Source organism: Poecilia mexicana, unplaced genomic scaffold, assembly GCF_051168715.1.
Source record: "Poecilia mexicana isolate PSO_F unplaced genomic scaffold, ASM5116871v1 scaffold_4, whole genome shotgun sequence".
Classification (NCBI taxonomy): domain Eukaryota; kingdom Metazoa; phylum Chordata; class Actinopteri; order Cyprinodontiformes; family Poeciliidae; genus Poecilia; species Poecilia mexicana.
In genome coordinates, this window is record NW_028263373.1 from 22,714,885 (window position 1) to 22,733,657 (window position 18,773).

The 18,773-nt window shown below is 35.3% G+C and overlaps 2 protein-coding genes across 2 annotated transcripts; both read right to left on the reverse strand.

Moving 5' to 3' along the window:
- Positions 1-1,643: 1,643 nt before the first annotated feature.
- LOC106907192 (receptor-type tyrosine-protein phosphatase C-like) lies at positions 1,644-11,893 on the reverse strand. Its single transcript, XM_088005272.1, has 14 exons — positions 11,777-11,893; positions 7,876-7,952; positions 6,870-6,896; positions 6,446-6,715; positions 6,131-6,358; positions 5,361-5,474; positions 5,055-5,192; positions 4,809-4,952; positions 4,401-4,562; positions 3,362-3,564; positions 3,214-3,274; positions 3,000-3,111; positions 2,864-2,901; positions 1,644-2,532 (listed from the first exon to the last, which is right to left on the reverse strand). Exons 2-14 carry the CDS (start codon positions 7,937-7,939, stop codon positions 2,519-2,521), a joined length of 1,575 nt encoding a protein of 524 aa, XP_087861398.1. The 5' UTR covers positions 7,940-7,952; positions 11,777-11,893; the 3' UTR covers positions 1,644-2,518.
- LOC106911569 (receptor-type tyrosine-protein phosphatase C-like) lies at positions 11,641-16,492 on the reverse strand. The gene is made up of 9 exons (XM_088005089.1): positions 16,384-16,492; positions 16,032-16,163; positions 15,766-15,909; positions 15,235-15,411; positions 14,225-14,430; positions 14,068-14,128; positions 13,865-13,961; positions 13,727-13,761; positions 11,641-13,545 (listed from the first exon to the last, which is right to left on the reverse strand). The coding sequence occupies exons 2-9, from the start codon at positions 16,129-16,131 to the stop codon at positions 13,502-13,504; spliced, it is 864 nt and encodes a 287-aa protein (XP_087861215.1). The 5' UTR covers positions 16,132-16,163; positions 16,384-16,492; the 3' UTR covers positions 11,641-13,501.
- Positions 16,493-18,773: the final 2,281 nt, after the last annotated feature.

Sequence of the window (18,773 nt, forward strand, 5' to 3'; positions counted from 1 at the left end):
TAATATACATATCATAACTGAAAACGGCATGAAGCGTTTTGTAAATTTCTTCATGAACTTGTTGATTAAGTGTCATTGAATATATTTATTTACTTTTGTTCAAAGCAAAGACTTTGGTCTGCAGCAGCAGGATAATAAAACCGTTCAGATCTCCAATATCCTCTTTGCTGTGTGTAATAAATACATCTGACACAAGAGGGAACAACTCTCACCTAGTAAATGAGGAAGTTTCTCATGCAAAAGCTCCTTATAGCTGAATACTGCTATGCTGTGATGTTGCTAACAGGAAATCTTTTTTTTATGCCTGCCTGCCTGCCTGCCTGCCTAATTGATACAGCTAAACAGCACATAACTGAAGTGCAGTTAAAATTATACCAGGCACGTACTGGGGTAGACTTTGACTAAGCCATTCTAACCAAGGATTATGCTTGACTTTAAAATAAACAGGAAAAAGTAAATCATTTCAAACATCAAACTAATTTGATCAACATAATGACAAATTCTACTCAAAACATTTCACATAGATCCCACAGCATGTCAGGCTGAGAGTTCACCAGTCGGCCCAAACCGTCACAAATGCATAAATATGCCAAATAAATCCAGGATGTATCCTGATGTGACCCTGCAGGACAAGAGGGCTCTGCTCTGCCCAGGCTTCTCATTGAGAAAATTTGATCAATTGCATTGAGGGACCAGTTGACCAGATCCATAATTTGTAGATTCGATGGATGTACAAAGAGAGGCTCCAAAAAAAGCAGCTCAAAAACAGAGCAAGCAGGACGAAGGTGGAGAGGAAATGAGATGATTTTCATCACCTGACTGCGACAATGAGAACCAACCCAACCATACAGGTCGATTTAATCAGCAGAATGAATGTCTGCTAATAGAGGAACAAGACTTGAAGACCTAAAGAATGCAGAACAAGAAACATTTATAATCTCAATATGGAAAGCCAACAACAACAGCTTCAGTCCTTTTGAGTTCATTCCTGCCATCAAATATAGTGAATCTGATAAACCAGAAATCAAATTCAGCTTTTGGTAGAGCTTTCCTCGTTTACATCCTTTAGATATATCCAGCACTATAAAAAGGTATCAGTCAGAAGAAGAGTACAAAACAATTATCCTGGAGCATTAGATACAAAAACTGGGTGTTTCTCCAAAACTGACTAGATATGAAACGGCAACGCTGAGGGATGGGCAAGAATTTCAGACTGTTTGTGTTCAACATGAAATCTTGTTTTCTCTAAATATCTGCACTAAGGAATAGGAGTGGGGTTTTTTGTTTATTGTTCTTTAGAAAACATGAAGGTTTTGGTAAAATCCCCCAAAGCAGTGTGTCAGAATGTGTTCTAGTCAGATGAAGTTGAATGTTTGGGTCACAGAAAGCATCATATATCCACAGTAAAACATGGTAGTGGCAGGATCGTACTGTGGGGGAAACCTGAGAAGCACCGTGGATGAGAAACTTTTACAAGGTAGAGTTAGCAAACACACCCAAGTAACTCCTCATTGAAAGCTGAATTTTGATAACTCCTCATTGTAAAGTTTATTTGGCTAAAGATATGTAGGTTACATGCAAAATGCGACCACTTAACAACAGGAAGCAGACGTGTTTTCTCGCTGTTCTGTTTCATACAAGAAATATTTTCGTAGCGTCTTCTGAAGTTTCTGATGAAGAATCTGCTGCCATGTTCTGTGGGTTATCACAATCAGTCAGTGACGTTTACTGATAAGCAGGTGTTGCTGAGTTAACAAACATTTAATTAAAGCCGAATAAAGTTGTGGATAAAGAAAAACATTTACAAGGCCAGATGTTAAGCATGTTGGTGTTATAATGATTGGGGCAGCTTCTAAACCACAGGAGCTGCTGCCCTCCATCCTGTAAACTTCTTTAGAATATTTTAAATGCACCCTTAAAAAAATAAACAATTAGGTTAATTTTATGCAAAATATTATTAGATATGTTCCACCAAAATAATCTGCTTTTGTGCGAAAGTTTTTTTTTTGTTTTTATTTCCTCATTATGATTGAAGTGGAATATTTACAGGTTAAAACGGTGAAAGAATTTGATTCAAAGAAAACCCACTAAATGAAGAGCACATTGTTTTATTTGATATTTTAAGAAATAAAATTTGTACATATTCCAAAAGTCACACATGTAATATAAATCTGAAAACAAACGCCAAATGTAATGCATACATTGTTCTTAGATAAAGAGAATATAAAAGACGCCCGAGGATTTGATTTTACACCTGCAGAAAGAGAGAAACAAAGAGAAACCACAGCGATAAACAACATATGCATCTAACAGCAGATGGATGCATTTAGTAACAACCGCAGCTGTAGACACCTGTAAACATCTGAATAAAAAAATACATATATTACAAAACATTAAAATCAAAATCCAGGAAATTTCACCGTGAATGTTTTGAATTTCTTCAAAATTGTCTCCAACTGAACTTGAGATTCAAGCTCAGACAGTAAACGATGCGTCGGTCTTCAGCGCCACGGTGTCTTCATATGTAAGCCTCTACATAATGTTTAGAAAGATATTTATTTATTAACACAGAGCACAACAAACAGGAAATATGACAAAACGTTATAAGAGAATTTCCTCAGTTAAAAATCTGGTTAATTAGAAAGTACCGTATCTGCATCACAACAGGAAATTACTAAAATATAAAATTATTTCTTAGTAAAATCAAAACTCTACTTTTATTTTCTAATAAAATAAAATATAAATGACATTGCCCCAAGTCGTAACAACTTGAGTGAAATATATTGTCATCGTTGTTATGACGATGTAGTTATAAAATAAAATCTTTCTTTTTTTAGAGGATTTGTTGCTGAAGAAAACTTACTCGCTGTTGATGTGAGCTTAACTTCTTCTCTAGTAACACTGTGGAGAAAAACAGTTTAGATTATTTTTTGATAAATGATTAATATGTAACAGTCAGTGTTTTAATGTAAGATGTGCATAAGTAAATTGTCTTTTACCGTTTTGATTTCTTTTGCTTTTTGATGAAGACTGCCAGACGCAGCGCTACGAGTATGATGATGAGACTGATGAGGATGAAGATCAAAATGCCATTAAGAGCTTTGTTGTTGTCTGCATGAAGCAAATAAAACAGGAGTTACGCTACGCAGTGATTTGTTTTTATCAGTGTGTGAAGATCTTCACACTTTGTTGTAGTTATAGAGCAACACGTACAGCGAGTGGAAACCTTTGCTGTTTCAGCTTCACTCTCCAACATCCCATTGAAGGCAACCACCTATAAACAGAGAAATACTCTTCAAGGGTCAAATAGTTCAGAGAAAATGAGAATTATCCTGAGAATGTAAAAAGGTTGAACACAAACCTGGACTGTGTAGGACGTCAGGTAGTTCAGATCCCCGATTTCAAAAAGACACTCATCAGTTTCCTCAACTTCTCTGTCGCCACTGAGACGAACGATGTAAACTTTCCTCGGTCCTTTAAATCCACCGACTGGCGGGGAGCAACTTACTCTGATCGCATTATTCTTTATGAGACGGACTTTCAGTTGCTGAACTTTATCTGGTACTGATGCAAGAAAAAAGAAGAGACATTTTAAAATCATGGATACATTTAAGACTTATTTTAAGAATCAGTAAAAGCATAGAAAAAAATTCTGTCATTTTAAAAAAACTCAAGAATAATTTGAATAATTAATTTGACACTTGATTATAAAGTGTCTTTGCGTCTGTCAATATATTCCTAAATGTTTAATGTTTACCCTACGTGTCAGAACAACCACAGAACCAAAATATAGTAAGATAAATAAATGGTTAAATACATTAAAATCTATGAAAAAAATATATATTGACAATGAAATTAAATAAAGAAGGTACAGAAGAGGATTAGGGCCACTGGGGAAAAAAATAAAACAGTTCTGACTTTAATCTCAGAATCCTGAGATTAAAGTCAGAACTGTTTTATTCATTTATTTTTCCAGTGGCCCTAATCCTCTTCCATAAGAAGGGGCATTAAAACTGGATGTCTATAAACAAGGAAATTCAAAGTTTAGATTTTTTTAAATTTAATTAGATAAATTGTATTTTTTATAAGGGGATATCTGTAGGATTATCCATTATTTTATTTTATTAAGCCAAATAAACTGAAATAAGAAAACTCTGCCAGAAAGTTTTAGTTGTAAAAACAATTTAACTATAATTACACAAAATGTTTTCTTAAGGGAAGTGAAACAACAGAAAATATAATTTATTTTTTGTTAAGCATTGAAGAAAGAAAAACTACTTTATTGATTTTATTGAAAGTCATAAACATCTTTATATACACATGGTAAATGTTCATCTGACGTCTTCAGTGAAGCTGAGATTTGTTTATCAAGACATAAATACTTTTTCTTTCGTTCTTACCTCCGGGATCTGTTCGTGCTCTGACTGCTAGTCTTTGGGAAACTTTCTTGTTGTTATAGATGGGATAGACTTCGGTATCATAGTCGGTGAAACTTTTAAGTTCGTAAAATGTACATATTCCTCCACGAGGCTGTCGGACTGTCTTACCATGGATCTTTGCATCTGGTTGAGTAACAGCAGGTCAGAAGAAAGACATTTTATTTGACTAAATACAAGTAAATTTTTAAAAAAAATATTAGGGTGCATACATACATTTGTCCTACGTTGGCTCAGTTGATTTGTCTTACAGAGAATGAAAGATCTAACTTTACTATTGACTACATTTTTATTTGTTTCTCCAAGTGTATAACAAAGAGTTAGCAGTAAAAATGTTTTTGTGAAACAAAATTATAAGAAATTTTTACTCACCTCCATCAATTTCCTGAGTGCTGCAGGTGTAGGAAAGCTTCTCTAGATTAGGAAGAACGGCTCCACAGTTCTCACTGGTTGTTTGCCACCACCCCACACTTACACTTTTGTTTTCATATGCATTAGTGACAATCATTGTAAAATCTGTTGGAAAACAGCAAAAACTCATGTATTTATTGTTCTTCAACCCAAAACCATGTTTGGATTAAAGTTATTTCATTTCAAAGACAGTAATCAGCAGCTCACCACAGGCGATGTTGACCTGAACAGCTGGAGTTTTCTTGTTGATGGACACGTTGTTGTTCTTGATCAGACCAGTGCAGCTGTAATCTGTAAACGGCTCCAAATTAGAGAGCAGAATGGAGTCTCCAACCTTTCCACTTTCTGAGGAAACAGAGAATTTAATATCGGCTATTAGTACATTTGCTTTTTGCTCCAAATTTAGAGACATTCAGAAGAGATTTACAGAGAATACAAGTGCTATTATAATCATCATTATGCACATATTTCTATGTTTCTAATCACATCTCTTCTTCTGGTCGTTTCACTCACCTGAGCAGGTGTACTCAATGCTGAGACTCTTACAGTTTGGAGGCAGTTTTGTTTCTATCTCTGCAGGAAGGCGGTTGTGTTGAGTCTGATTCATCTCATTTGGGTTTATGTAATCTAGAAAAAGAAACAAATATTTTAATCCAACCATTTTGGTTTTAAGAAAGGGTTTCCAAACTGCAGTCCGGGGGCCATTTGTGGCCTCTGGATTGCTTGTGTGCGGCCCCGACTGCCTGATACAAATTTGGCCTGAAAGCAGAGGTGATTGATGTAGATGCAGAAGTAATTTAATTAAATTTAAATCTACGTTAATATACTCATAAAGTATCCATCTTTGAAATTAAATAAAATGCTTTTTGCTTTATATTTAATTTCAAAATAAATAAAACCACATCTTTCCACCGACCTTCACACACCAAAATCTGCTTTTTTATTTATTTGATTAAAATGATCAAAATGTAAGATAACGTAAGCACAAATATTGTTTTTATTGCAGATAACAGGCTAATTTTTACATTTATTTTATCAATTCATCGTAGAGTAATTTGCATGACCAAACACGGATCATGCAAAACTGTTTTTAAGTTTTGGATCTACAACAATTTACACATCTCCTAAAAGATATCTGTTTGTTTTCTGTGTTTTATTTTATTACAACTGCAAACTTTTAAAAAAATACAATATAACAATATAATTGTTACCACATAATTTTTGATTTTTGATAACACTAAAGTTACCTAATTCTAAAGCTGGGTCTGATCTTTCGTACGTACCAGCAGGAATGTATCGGGTCAGGTTAAATGAGGAGTCGTTGCAGTTATCTTGATAAAAACTGACAGTGAAGTTTGAGCAGATGTCGTCTTCAGCCAGTTTGAAACCAAAGGTCCCGTTTCTGAACTGTTGGGTTTGGTTTGGTGCAGAAACCGAGGAGTTGATGTTCCAGCCGCTGTGGTAGCAGACGTGTCCCGGGATGCAGGGGCTGTTTGTGACGTCTTGTTCATCTGAGGCACGTCAGTCATGTTTCTCAGAGTTGTGCACCAAATAAAGTAAAGTAACATTATAGGAGTTGCAGAAGTTTTTGTACTTACTCATGCTGAGTGTTTTTGCTTTTCCTCCAGAGCCGCTGCAGGATATTTCTGTACCGTTATTGTCAAGCATCGTGACCTTATGCTCATATTCAGTGCAGGGCTTCAGATGTTGGATTTCATGCGTTGGGTTTTTACTAGATGAAGAAACGTTGACGATCTTCTCAGTTGTTGGACTTCCTTCCTCACCAACGCTTATCGTGTAGCGACCAGTGGGGAAACTGGTCATTTTAAACTGGAAGCCAAACCGGATCACCCTGACACTGTAGGAACCTGCTCAGCAAATCATAAAGAAATTCAGTTTAGTTTAAAGAGGAAGATACAAAAATGTCTCCTTCCTATTAGATGTATTTTAAAATTAATAGAGAAAAAATTGTAAAATTGGTTTAAAAACTCAACCTTTTTGGTGTTTTAGTCAAATACTCACACTGTGGCGGCGCGGCGCTTGGCTCAGCTGTGAGAAGAGGAGGAAAAAATGTAACGGCATTAAAATGTTTTAAAATAACTTTGTCATATTTTCTTGGGTCATTTCTCTCTAACATTTATCACCTAAACTCAACACTAAGTTAATTTTTATTTGCCTGAATCTGAATATGTTAGTCCCAATTTAAAATAAAAGAAGAATTTAATTTAATTTAATTTAATTTAATTGGAATATCCTGAAGATAAAACCTGTTTTTGAGGAGACATGGTGCTCAATATGTAGAACATTAATTAAATACAGACAATTAAAACAATATTAAATTCACCTACAAATTAAATAAAAATCTACCAGAATAGAGTATAAGATTAAGATTTAAGAAAGTAATTTAAGAGGGATTTAAGAAAAACTCCTAAACTTCATTTTAACAGTTTTAAAAAATAAAATCTGGTTCAAAATTGACACCTTTTAATAAAGCAAGAAAATATATTTTAGAAAATTTTAAAATTATTTTAAAATCATATGCTCTCAATTGATTATTTTGCTTATTTTGATATATTTACTCCTGAGTTCAACAGATTTATTAAATATAAAAAAATAATAATTTACTGTTATTAGTAACTATTAGTATTATTAGAAAACGTTTTAGCGAAAAAATACATTTTAGTTTGTTTTTACAACTTTATCTGTTCAGTAGTAGAAAACTAAAACTTTGGTCGCCGTTATTGTGACAGGTGTGTGTGGTTATACGGGTGTATTTAGATAAAAAAACATGTTAGAAAAAAAATAACATTTATTTTATATTCAAGTTATTTTTGCATGCATTCTAATAATATGGGAGCCTTTCCAAAAATGTGTTTTAATTTAAATTTCTTTAGTTATGAAGGTCTTTACCATTTTAATTATAAAGCTATACATCGGAGCCGAGTTATAATTAACACTTTGCTATAATTCAAGTTGTTAAATAATATAAATAATTCTGAATCACTTTGAGAAAAAGGATCATACTTACATTTGGCTAAACAGATCATCGTGGTTAAGACCAGCAGAAGGCGGGAAGCAGCGAAATCAGCCATGTCCAGAAACAACCTGCATATGAAACAATAAGAGGAGCTGCAGCTTCTTAATGCAGTAGAAGAGAAGAGACCTCCACCCCCATTGACAGGAAGAGATTGTTTTTTTTTTTTTTTTGTTCTTTTCTTTGCAAGAAACTTCAAGTTGATGGAGACAAAAGCAGCTTTTAATCAGATCAGATAACGAATCAACAGATGAAGAAGGAAGATCTGATAGTTTCTCTGCTACGCTTGGTTTTCTGATAAATCATTGTGTCTGTTCACCCTGTGAGGTTTACATCTGCAGACTCTGACGAGCCAAAGGTCAAAATGAGATGATTTTGAACAAGAACTATAATCTATCAATAATGATTTACAGTATTTACTTTTCTGCTCTCAGACACTGCAGAAAGATGAAGGAACAAAGAGTGATATCTGGTATCACAGAACACAAAGGTCTTTACATTTCCGTAGAAAAAACCAGATGTAATTAATGAACGGTTGATCTGGTTCCAAAATTTAAATTTTCACTTTGCTCAGCTTGTAGGTTTGTAACTTAACCTATAATCTGGAAAAATAACCTGTCAGTATCAGAAAGTTTGCATTAGATTATAGAAAGATTCAGTAAATCTGATCTGAATGAGTCACATTTTTTAGGTGCCTAAAATGTGACTTTAAGCTGCAATTTGACTTGAAATTGAACCTTTTTATATCTTACAAGTTAAATGAAAAAGTTTTCAGTCATGGTCAAATTGAAAGAAAAAATTTTTCCAAGACAAAAATTTTAATTTTTCTAGTGCAGAGAGAAGTAACCTGCCAATACGCAACTTTGTGTTCATATCTCATTTAATATGTCATAAATGAATGAGACAAAGATTTGACCTCAGAAAATCCCCAAACTCTCAAAGATCTGTTATAAAAAGAAAAAGGCTGACTACTCGGTTTATTTTTGATCAGAGTAAAAATCCCATCTCTCAACAGCAGGATATTAAGACCTGCCTCATCCAGGGGATTATTATTATTATTATTATTATTATTAATTAACTCACAGCATAAATTACAGTGTTTTTCTCATTGGATGCTACATTAAAGTGCATGTCAGAGTTCCTGTCATCTAAACTGACAGGCTGGAGAAGGAAGAGTTAATCAGAGAAGCAGAAAGGATGTTTATGTTTATATTTAAGTACTTTTATTATCCACAATATCCAAGTTAACGTCAGTCTGCAGGACAATGCGTAACAGAGGTGTCCAAACGTTTTTGCCACAAATACCAGATCAAGTTGAAAGTACTTGGAGTTAAAAAAAAATAAAAATAAACAATTGTTTTAATTTGCTCAACATGAAATAATTTAATGAAACATAAATGAAAATGTAAATCATTGCTTTTAATTCTTTGGGATGATTTTCTTTTAAACCTCGAATAAACTTCCAGCTTATATTCAGCTGTAAAAACAGGATTAGGGTCACTATCTCTCTTATTTATTTATTTGTCGTTTGTTTTGTTTGTTTTTTGTTTAGAAAAACTCGTTGTGTTTATCCAGGTTTAATAAGCGAATAAATGTCAATGGATGTTTGTGATTCTGTTTACATTGAAATTAACATAGAAACAAAAAGTAAATGTTAAAAGTACAGACTTTTACAACACAGTATTAAGGTAATACACTTTACAGCAGATTCAAATACTTTTCAGTAGGTCAGTATTTCTGCAACAAAAAGCAGCCAATCCAGGACCGCCATTTATTCTCCTTGGTGCTGATTGGCTGAACCTCAAGGAGAAGAGACGATGGAGACTGTATCTGTTAGCTTCTGTGGTAGTGCTAAGACAGTTTCCTCTGTGTGAGTTAATAAATATTAAGTTATGTTTAGAGTTTGAACCAGGACCTTGTAGAGGAGTTTTCAGGTATTCACAGATTTCATCTATTTGTGGTTTTATGTAACTTGTTGCAAAATTTCTCAGCACCGAATATGAGCTAAACCATTTTATTACTTAGTTTTGAGTTATTTGTCTGCTAAGATGGATTCCTACACCTCTACAGAAAATAAGGACATTAAAATATCATCTAGTGAAACATGAGAGGATAATTAAATAATTAGAAAAAAACTATCACTCCTTTAAAACTAAATCATTAGAATAATCCTAAAATGTCTTCATGCCTGGCTTTGTAATTGGTAAGAAGAAAATTGTTTTTTTATATTTAATAACTGAAAATGGCATGAAGCTTTTTGTAAATTTCTTCATGAACTTGTTGATTGAGTGTCATTGAATATATTTATTTACTTTTGTTCAAAGCAAAGACTTTGGTATGCAGCAGCAGGATAATAAAACCGTTCAGATCTCCAATATCCTCTTTGCTGTGTGTAATAAATACATCTGACACAAGAGGGAACAACTCTCACCTAGTAAATGAGGAAGTTTCTCATGCAAAAGCTCCTTATAGCTGAATACTGCTATGCTGTGATGTTGTTAACAGGAAATCTTTTTTTTTAAACCTCAAGTAATAATTTCTGGTTGTTTGCTTGTTAATAACTTGTGTGACTGTAGTTTTAAGTAGGCCTGCCTGCCTGCCTGCCCGCCAATAAAACCAAATGTTTCTTCAGAAATTGATACAGCTAAACAGCACATAACTGAAGTGCAGTTAAAATTATACCAGGCACGTACTGGGGTAGACTTTGACTAAGCCATTCTAATTAAGGATTATGCTTGACTTTAAAATAAACAGGAAAAAGTAAATCATTTCAAACATCAAACTAATTTGATCAACATAATGACAAATTCTACTCAAAACATTTCACATAGATCCCACAGCATGTCAGGCTGAGAGTTCACCAGTCGGCCCAAACCGTCACAAATGCGTAAATATGCCAAATAAATCCAGGATGTATCCTGATGTGACCCTGCAGGACAAGAGGGCTCTGCTCTGCCCAGGCTTCTCATTGAGAAAATTTGATCAATTGCATTGAGGGACCAGTTGACCAGATCCATAATTTGTAGATTTGATGGATGTACAAAGAAAGGCTCCAAAAAAGCAGCTCAAAAACAGAGCAAGCAGGACGAAGGTGGGGAGGAAATGAGATGATTTTCATCACCTGACTGCGACAATGAGAACCAACCCAACCATACAGGTCGATTTAATCAGCAGAATGAATTATCTGCTTTGAGAGCTTGATCTGCTCACTATCAAAGCGGAAGCCTAAAAAAAGAAGCAATTAAGATATTAAATGACTTTTGTAGGTTTTAGACATTGTTAATCCACAGTACTCAGCCACGCCCCTAACTCCTCCCAAACTCCAGCGGACTGACTACTGACCAGCTCTCCATCTCACGGGTCCGAAAAGCCTCTAATTCCTGGGTATTACCGCAAATAAGAATGTAGAGAACTTTTGTTTAAACTGGGAGCGAGAAAGATTCGTCTAAGCTCTAGCTACCTTCATCCAGACGTTACGACCCGCTTCAGTCCATGATTCAGACATCGGAGTAACCCCGCCTGTGTCCGAGCTCATAAACCACGTCTGTTCACGGCAGCTCTTTCCCTGTCATTAACGTGCACTTGTTACCAGCTTAGATAATTTTAGAGACTAGGAATAAGTCCCAGGGTCATTATTTATCTGAACTAAAGAACGTACGAAGCCACCCTGATTTACTAGGACCATTAACATTGATTTCACATTAATCAGAAGAATTAACCTTTAGATGACTTAATTAATTTAACTGTCCACAACGTCAATTAGACTTTAGCATTTTATTAGCAAGCTTTAGCAGGGGAGAAAAGACATACAGCAATTAACAAAGGATTAAGTAATCAATAGATTTAAGAAAATTTAGAAATTCCACCTAATTCTAAACCCTACACTGTGTCTTACTCTAAATAGAGGCTTTGGGGGAGGCAGTTTTACTCGAACCCAGATGCAGAGACGATCTTTGGCAGCAGAAAACTTTAACGTTCATGGATGGAGTCCTGTCTTTGTCTTGGCAGAATCCTTTTAGAATAGATCCAAAGTTGAACTGGTGAGAATCCTCAATGAACTCAGTTCTTTATCCATATGCGATCTTTGTCCATTCCCCATGTCCACTGCAGCATCGTTGGAATCTTTTGGGTTGAGCGTGGGGCCGCAGTCGAATCAGAATCCCGGGTTGTGGGTAAACGGATCTTGTTCCTTCCTTGTGCAGCGAGCAGTCTCATCGTCCCGGGGTATCATCACGCAGCCCTCCGTTGATTCTGCATCTCCGTGTGCTCGACTCGAACGCTGAGGAACAAAGAACCCTGATTCTGCGTTTACATATATTTTCATATCCCATGTACACAGTTTTTCTCATTTTCTGCATGTCTGGTGCGTACTTTCCTTGACGTCAAGTGCCTTCAGTTAGCCTCAACCTTTCTTCCACTCAACTTTTAACATTCCTTTTTCTTTAAAACTGAAAGCTCAACAACTCAACACCTCATGCAGATATAGTCTCAAAATCTCACTTCCTCTTTCCTCCGTGCTGACTGTTCTTTCACCCCTGCGGTCTATATTTGTGACAGTATCAGACACTTTTTACTCTTTACTCTCCAACCTCATACAGTAGTTAAAGAAAGGATTACATGTATTTTACTCATATTTAAAACATAATAAATTCATATTGCATTTAAAAACAAAGATTACATGAGTTTCAATCAACATTAAGTCATAATACAAGATTACTAGTAGCTCCAGGCTTTTGTGACCTGTTTTCTGTGTGTTCTGGAAAGATCTCAACTAGTTCCAACCAGGTTTCAGGACAACACGAATTCAGTGGTTTTCTTAAAGCTACACAGCGGTTTTGTCCAAGTGTCATGAAATGCTCTCACTTTCTCCCCTGAACATATTCATGAGTTCAGCTGTGGGGTTACAATTTTATATCACGTTTAAGTCAACATTTATGAAGATGTTTTTTTTTCACACATTTTGATCTCCTCTGTCCTTCCAGGTTTTAATAATGAAAAATGAAGACAATTTTTGTCCATCTTCTGTACACCCTTGTCCCTCAGTGGGGTCCGGAGGTGCTGGTGCCTATCTCCAGCTAATGTTCCGGGCGAGAGGCAGGGTCACCCTGGACAGGTCGCCAGTCTGTCGCAGGACAACACAGAGAGACAGACAGGACAAACAACCATGCACACACACCTAGAGAGACCAATTAACCTGACAGTCATGTTTTTGGACTGTGGGAGGAAGCCAGAGTACCCGGAGAGAACCCACCATGCACAGGGAGAACATGCAGAAAGACCAGGGCTGGGAATCAAACCCAGAACCTTTTTGCTGCAAGGCAACAGCTCTACCAACTGCACCACTGTGCAGCCCGACAATTTTTGTATTTTCAGTAATTTTGATTTCGTAAAATCCAAGTGGTGATTTGCTTAATCTTTTTGACTTGGGGAATATACAACATAAGAATGAATAAAATAAAATACAAAGATCTGAAAAGTCCAACAAATCATGTCTGAGGTTCAGGGAGGACAGTTACTGTACCAAGTTGATCATCAGCTGCAGTTTTCAAGATTTAAATTTCTCAGATGTAAAATAAAAACATTAAATGTTTTCTTGATCTGCAGCTCCATCAGATCTTCATCAGTCGCCATTGAAGAGTTTAGGAGGTGGCATGTTAGAATAGACTGTAATGACAAACGGGGAAGAAAATACATGAAAACCTTGTCAAGAATTTTGTTAAAATAAAACAAACTAAAACATGCTATTCCAGGGAATCTAACAGACATCATGTGGTGATTTAGCTAAACTCTGATATTAAACATGCTGTTTATTATGTTCATGTGATTATACATGAAATTTACTCACTGACTGTTGAGAAGAGCTTCTGTTCTTCATCATCACTGTGGAGAAAATCAGTCGAGTCAGAAGATTAATTTCAGAAAACATGATCGAATTAACAATGAAAATCAACAAACAGAAATATGAAAGCTGAATAGATTTTACTTTCTAGATTTTCTCATCGTCCTGATGAAGAACGCCACACAGAGGATGATGAAGATAATGAGGAAGAGCAAACTGCCAATGAGGCCTTTGCTGTTGACTGTGTGAAACATTTATAACAGGTCAATCAACCGTTAATATTGAAGTTACTGTGAGCAAAAATGAGTTTATTTACACTGATTGTTACTTATATAAGCAACACGTACATCTAGTATCAGCCTGTCTTCTCACAGGTCCACTGGTAAAATCTTTGTTGGATGTAAACACCTATAATAAAATAATGATTCTTGTTAAGATTCAAAACATCCAAATTAAATTAAGTAATAAAATTTGAATTTGTTCATGAAGCTTTTTATTACAAACCTCCACTGTGTAGGATGTTAAGTAGTTCAGATCTTCAAATTCAAATCGACATGTTCTGTCAAACCTTCTGCTGCCAGGATCTCCTTGAAGTTGTGCAATGAATTTTCTGTCTGGTCCATTAAAATCAATGTCTTTTAATGAACATGTCACTTGGATCTTATTGTTCTCTGGAACTGTCACGACAACGTCATGAGGTAGTTCTGGTACTGAAAGAGGAAGAGAGACAAACACAATCATGGAGAGGAAAATCTTTTCTTTCTATGAGAGTCTTAGAAGCAAAACAAAATATGAAAATTATTTAAAAAGAAAAAAAACTTGGCTAGATTTGTAACTGACCAAATCTTGAACAGAAATTGAAAAAAATCTGACTTACAGATGCATATAGATAAATGTTAATAATTGTATCTGCAGTCAAGAAATAAAAAAAAATTAAGAGCACTCAATGTAATTGCTAAATTATTTTTTGCTGTTTATCAACCATATGTGATTTATAAACATTGATTTCTTTATTATTCAACACAAAGCTGGAGAATTACACCAGCTTTGTGTTGAAACTGCTGTGACTCTCCAGGATTAGACATAATAAAGATGAATTTCTGAGCTTAAATTAATTTATTATTTCTCTCTCCGCAGAACTTTACAATGATGGAATATGTTGAGATGCATTTTGTGTTTTGAAACCAAAATATCGTTTTTGCATGAATGGAAATCCAGATGAAAGAATGATTTTCAGAGTCATCAGAACTCAATTGGATTTCAATAAAACTCTCTTTTAAAAATGTTAACCTATGAAGGAGTGACTGTGTGTCCCTGAACCTAAAAACTGAATTTCTGACTTAATTTGTTACAGAAGAGTTGCATTTCCTAAGAGATAACATTTATATACCCTTAGCCAAACAAAGCATGAAAACAAACAAATCATTATCAAGTTTCTGTTAAATTAATTTAAAACAGATAGTGTTTGTAGATTATATTATTATTTCAATAAACATATTTTCTTGGTTACTTACTTCCAGACTCAGTTTTCCCTGTAACTCTTGTTTCCTTGAAACGCCCTTGTCCAGTGTAGACGTGATGAACGTAACAGCTGTAAACCCTGAATGGTTTAACTCCTCTGGTGATGGTACACATTCTTCCTTCATGATGATGAATCGTTTTTTCTTCAATTGTAACATATCTTCCATCACCTGTTTTGTTATTGGTTTGACAACAGCAGCTTGTTATAAAAGATCTTTATACTCATGAAAATGATTAATATGTTGAAACAGAGTTTGGTCTGTTTTTCATGTTAAACATTAAATAAAGAAACATTTTTATTAAAATCATCCTCAGGTCACTGATAGTTTAGAGTCACAGCTTCACTGATCACATCTGGTTATTTTACACATTTTTATCTCCTCTTGTGTAAAAGACATGAAGCTGATAAATTAATGAATTTACAATTAATCAGTTTATTTTAAATGGTTGCAATAATCCAGATGTATTAAACATTATTTAATGTAAATATAATATGGAAGAATAAATCTATTCATTTCTCTTACCTCGCTCATCTTGCTGACAGCTGCAGTGATAATGGAGCTCATCCAGTTTATTAAGAACATCTTGACATTTATCACTCATCGTTTCCCAGTTCAGCTTAATGGAAGTATTGGTTGAACTGTTCTTCAGGTTGTTTACTGTGAAATCTGTTGGAATAAAAAAGCAAAAACAATGAATAATGTCCCGATAATGTTTTTCTCTTCATGTTGTGTTAGTATAATAATTTTTTTTTCTTATTTCTACTGAGACGCAGTAACTACCAACTCACCACAGTCTATCTTGAACTGGACAGGAGGAAGTGTCTGGATTATGGAGACATCGTTCATCTTGATGTCACCAGTACAGCTGTAGCTTGTGAACGGCTTCATGTCAGAAAGTTCAACAGAGTCATTGTTGATTCCTGAAGAGACACAAACTTTTAGTCATTTATCCAGAATCTGCTGTTTATATATTAACACTGATCAGCTGCTTTATTCTTTATATTTTAACACAATTTATAAAGGGAAAATAATAAAACATTTTGACAAATATCTATAATGCTTCATTAAGGTAGAATCTGTGTCTGAAGTTTGGCTCCTAAATATTTTTAAATGTTTTTCACAGCTGTAGTTTTTACTCACCTGAACATTTATACTCAACACTGAGATCTTTACAGCTTGAAGGTAACTCTGGTTTTATCTCTGCAGGAAGTTTAGTAGGTCCAGTCTGTTTTATGTCCCGTGGATCATTAAAATCTGAAGAATAAAAAAGTACCAATTTAATATAACTAATATCACCTCTGTAAATTTAATAATCATATTAATTGTCATTAATATGTTTTTGTTCATACCCACACTAAACTTTTCAGTTATGGTAAAGGTGACATTATTGACTGAATCTCATTTCAGTCAATAATAAAGTAAAGATAAAATATGAAACATTTTACTCACTCATTCCAGTTGTTTTTGTTTTATCTTCAGTTTTGTTACAGGGTATTTCTGCACCATTGGAGTTGATAAATGTGACTTTTAGCTCATATTCGGTGCACGGCTTCAGAGGTTTGATGTTATGAGTTGAGTTTTTACTGGGGAAGGAAAAATTGCCTTTCCTTTCAAATGAACCTTCATTCTCAGCAACATATATGGTGTAGTAACCAGGAGTAGAATCTGTCATCTTTATCTTCAGACCAAATTTGATTTTCTCAACACTGTAGGAACCTGCAAAGCAACAGATTTACATTTGAGCTCAAATAAAACCAAACTTCAATATTTTTTCTCCAACTGTTAGAATGAAATGAAAACACAAAACAATTATTTTGTTATTCGACAATCTCAGGAAAAAGAGCACCTTTAATAAACATTTATTCATAACCTTAAATCTGATACTCACACGTTGGATCTGTGTTGGATTCAGCTGCAAGAGGGAAACATGAAAAAAGTTAAAAACTGAAACACATTCTCAAACCTGATCTCTGTTGACTGAATCTTGGCAGACCTACAGTCTGTAATCTAAAGTCTAATCCTTAAAAACTTGTTAAAGTCCCAAATTAAATATTTAAAGTTCCAACCTGTGGTGGCAGCCATGATTGTGTTTGGCTGAGGTGAGGTGGTTGTCTGAGAAGATGACTGGTAGGTGGTTGGAGTATCATTTGGAGTGATTGGATATGAGGTAGTGCCTGCAGGTTTGAGAGCATGCAGAGGTCACCATCAGGCTGAAGTTGTCCACTGCCAAGTTTCTTACCTTCTACAATTTTTAAATAACTAATTTTATCATTCATTTACCAGTTACCAGTTGTTTTGGTTGAAAAGCTTGGGGGATTTGAGGTGGTGGATAGAAAGGTGAGTGTAAGATTGTTAGTGGTGGGAGGTTTGAAGGGTTAGGGTTAGGTTGCAACAGCTGGTGCAACAGGTGTAGAAGAACCTGCACCAGTGCCTGGAGGAAAGGTGGCTAAAAATATAAAAATCAACATCAATAGCAGTTCTTCTTAAAGAATTTAATATTTAGCTAAAAGAACTGATCCTCTCCATCCTCTATGTTTTACAAGACATTTGCTGAAAGATATTTTAAAAAGTAAAATATCTTGTGAAAAAAGTTTAGTTATTTGAGTATTTATAATCTATCCAAGGTTTCCCCCAGTGTATTATAGGCCTGGCGGCCCGCTATGCTCTACTGGCGCCACCGCCAGGCTGGATTAAGTTAATCTCAGCGCGGATCCCGCGCGCCTCTTTTCACTCAAACTGGACACAGGCTGACCTGTATGGATATTTACATCAACCCCCTGTGAGGAATGATGATTTTTTTTTCTAGAGTTTTTGATTAGGGAAGGACTTTAAACCCCACTCTGTTTGGCTCTGGTTGCGCAGCTCTACATGAACTGCAAGAATAACTTGTAGTTGCTTTCAGAGGTGCGTTGAGCGAGTGGTGAGAATTATTTATATTTGTGAACAAAGAACTGTGTGTGGCTTTTCCATTTCAACACGCTGCCCAGCGCCCGGCTCTGTCTTCCCTGTAAAGTTTATGTCTGTGGTACCAAACCAGCGCTAACCTGATCATGCAGGTTCAGCCTGGTGAGGAGCTTTCGCGCTCTCTTGTCTGTAAGGCATCACGCTGATTTTATATTATTTTATTATTTTTAGTATTATTTTTCCGATTACACGATGCATCAAACCGTATCAAATGCTTTGTCCACTTAGTCAGACAGAGTTAATGCGCGCGACCGCGCGGAGATCTGAGAAACTCGTCCCATAATCTCGACCAACCAGAATAGTCTCTGTGACGCTTAAAAACTCAAGAGACACGAAATGAAAGAGCTACTGAAGCCACATTAGCAGCACTGAATTTTGAATTAAATCTCCCGTTTATTGCACGTCTCAGCTCAGTGCAGCGGGTTTAACTCATCATGCAGGGCCGGTCCGAGGCTTTATGAGGCCTGGAGCAGAATTTGACTTAGGGGCCCCTTTTGTTGCTAATAATATCAGCACCTCTAACAGTTGTGTTGAATATAATGTGAGAGAGGGGGAGTAGTTTAAAT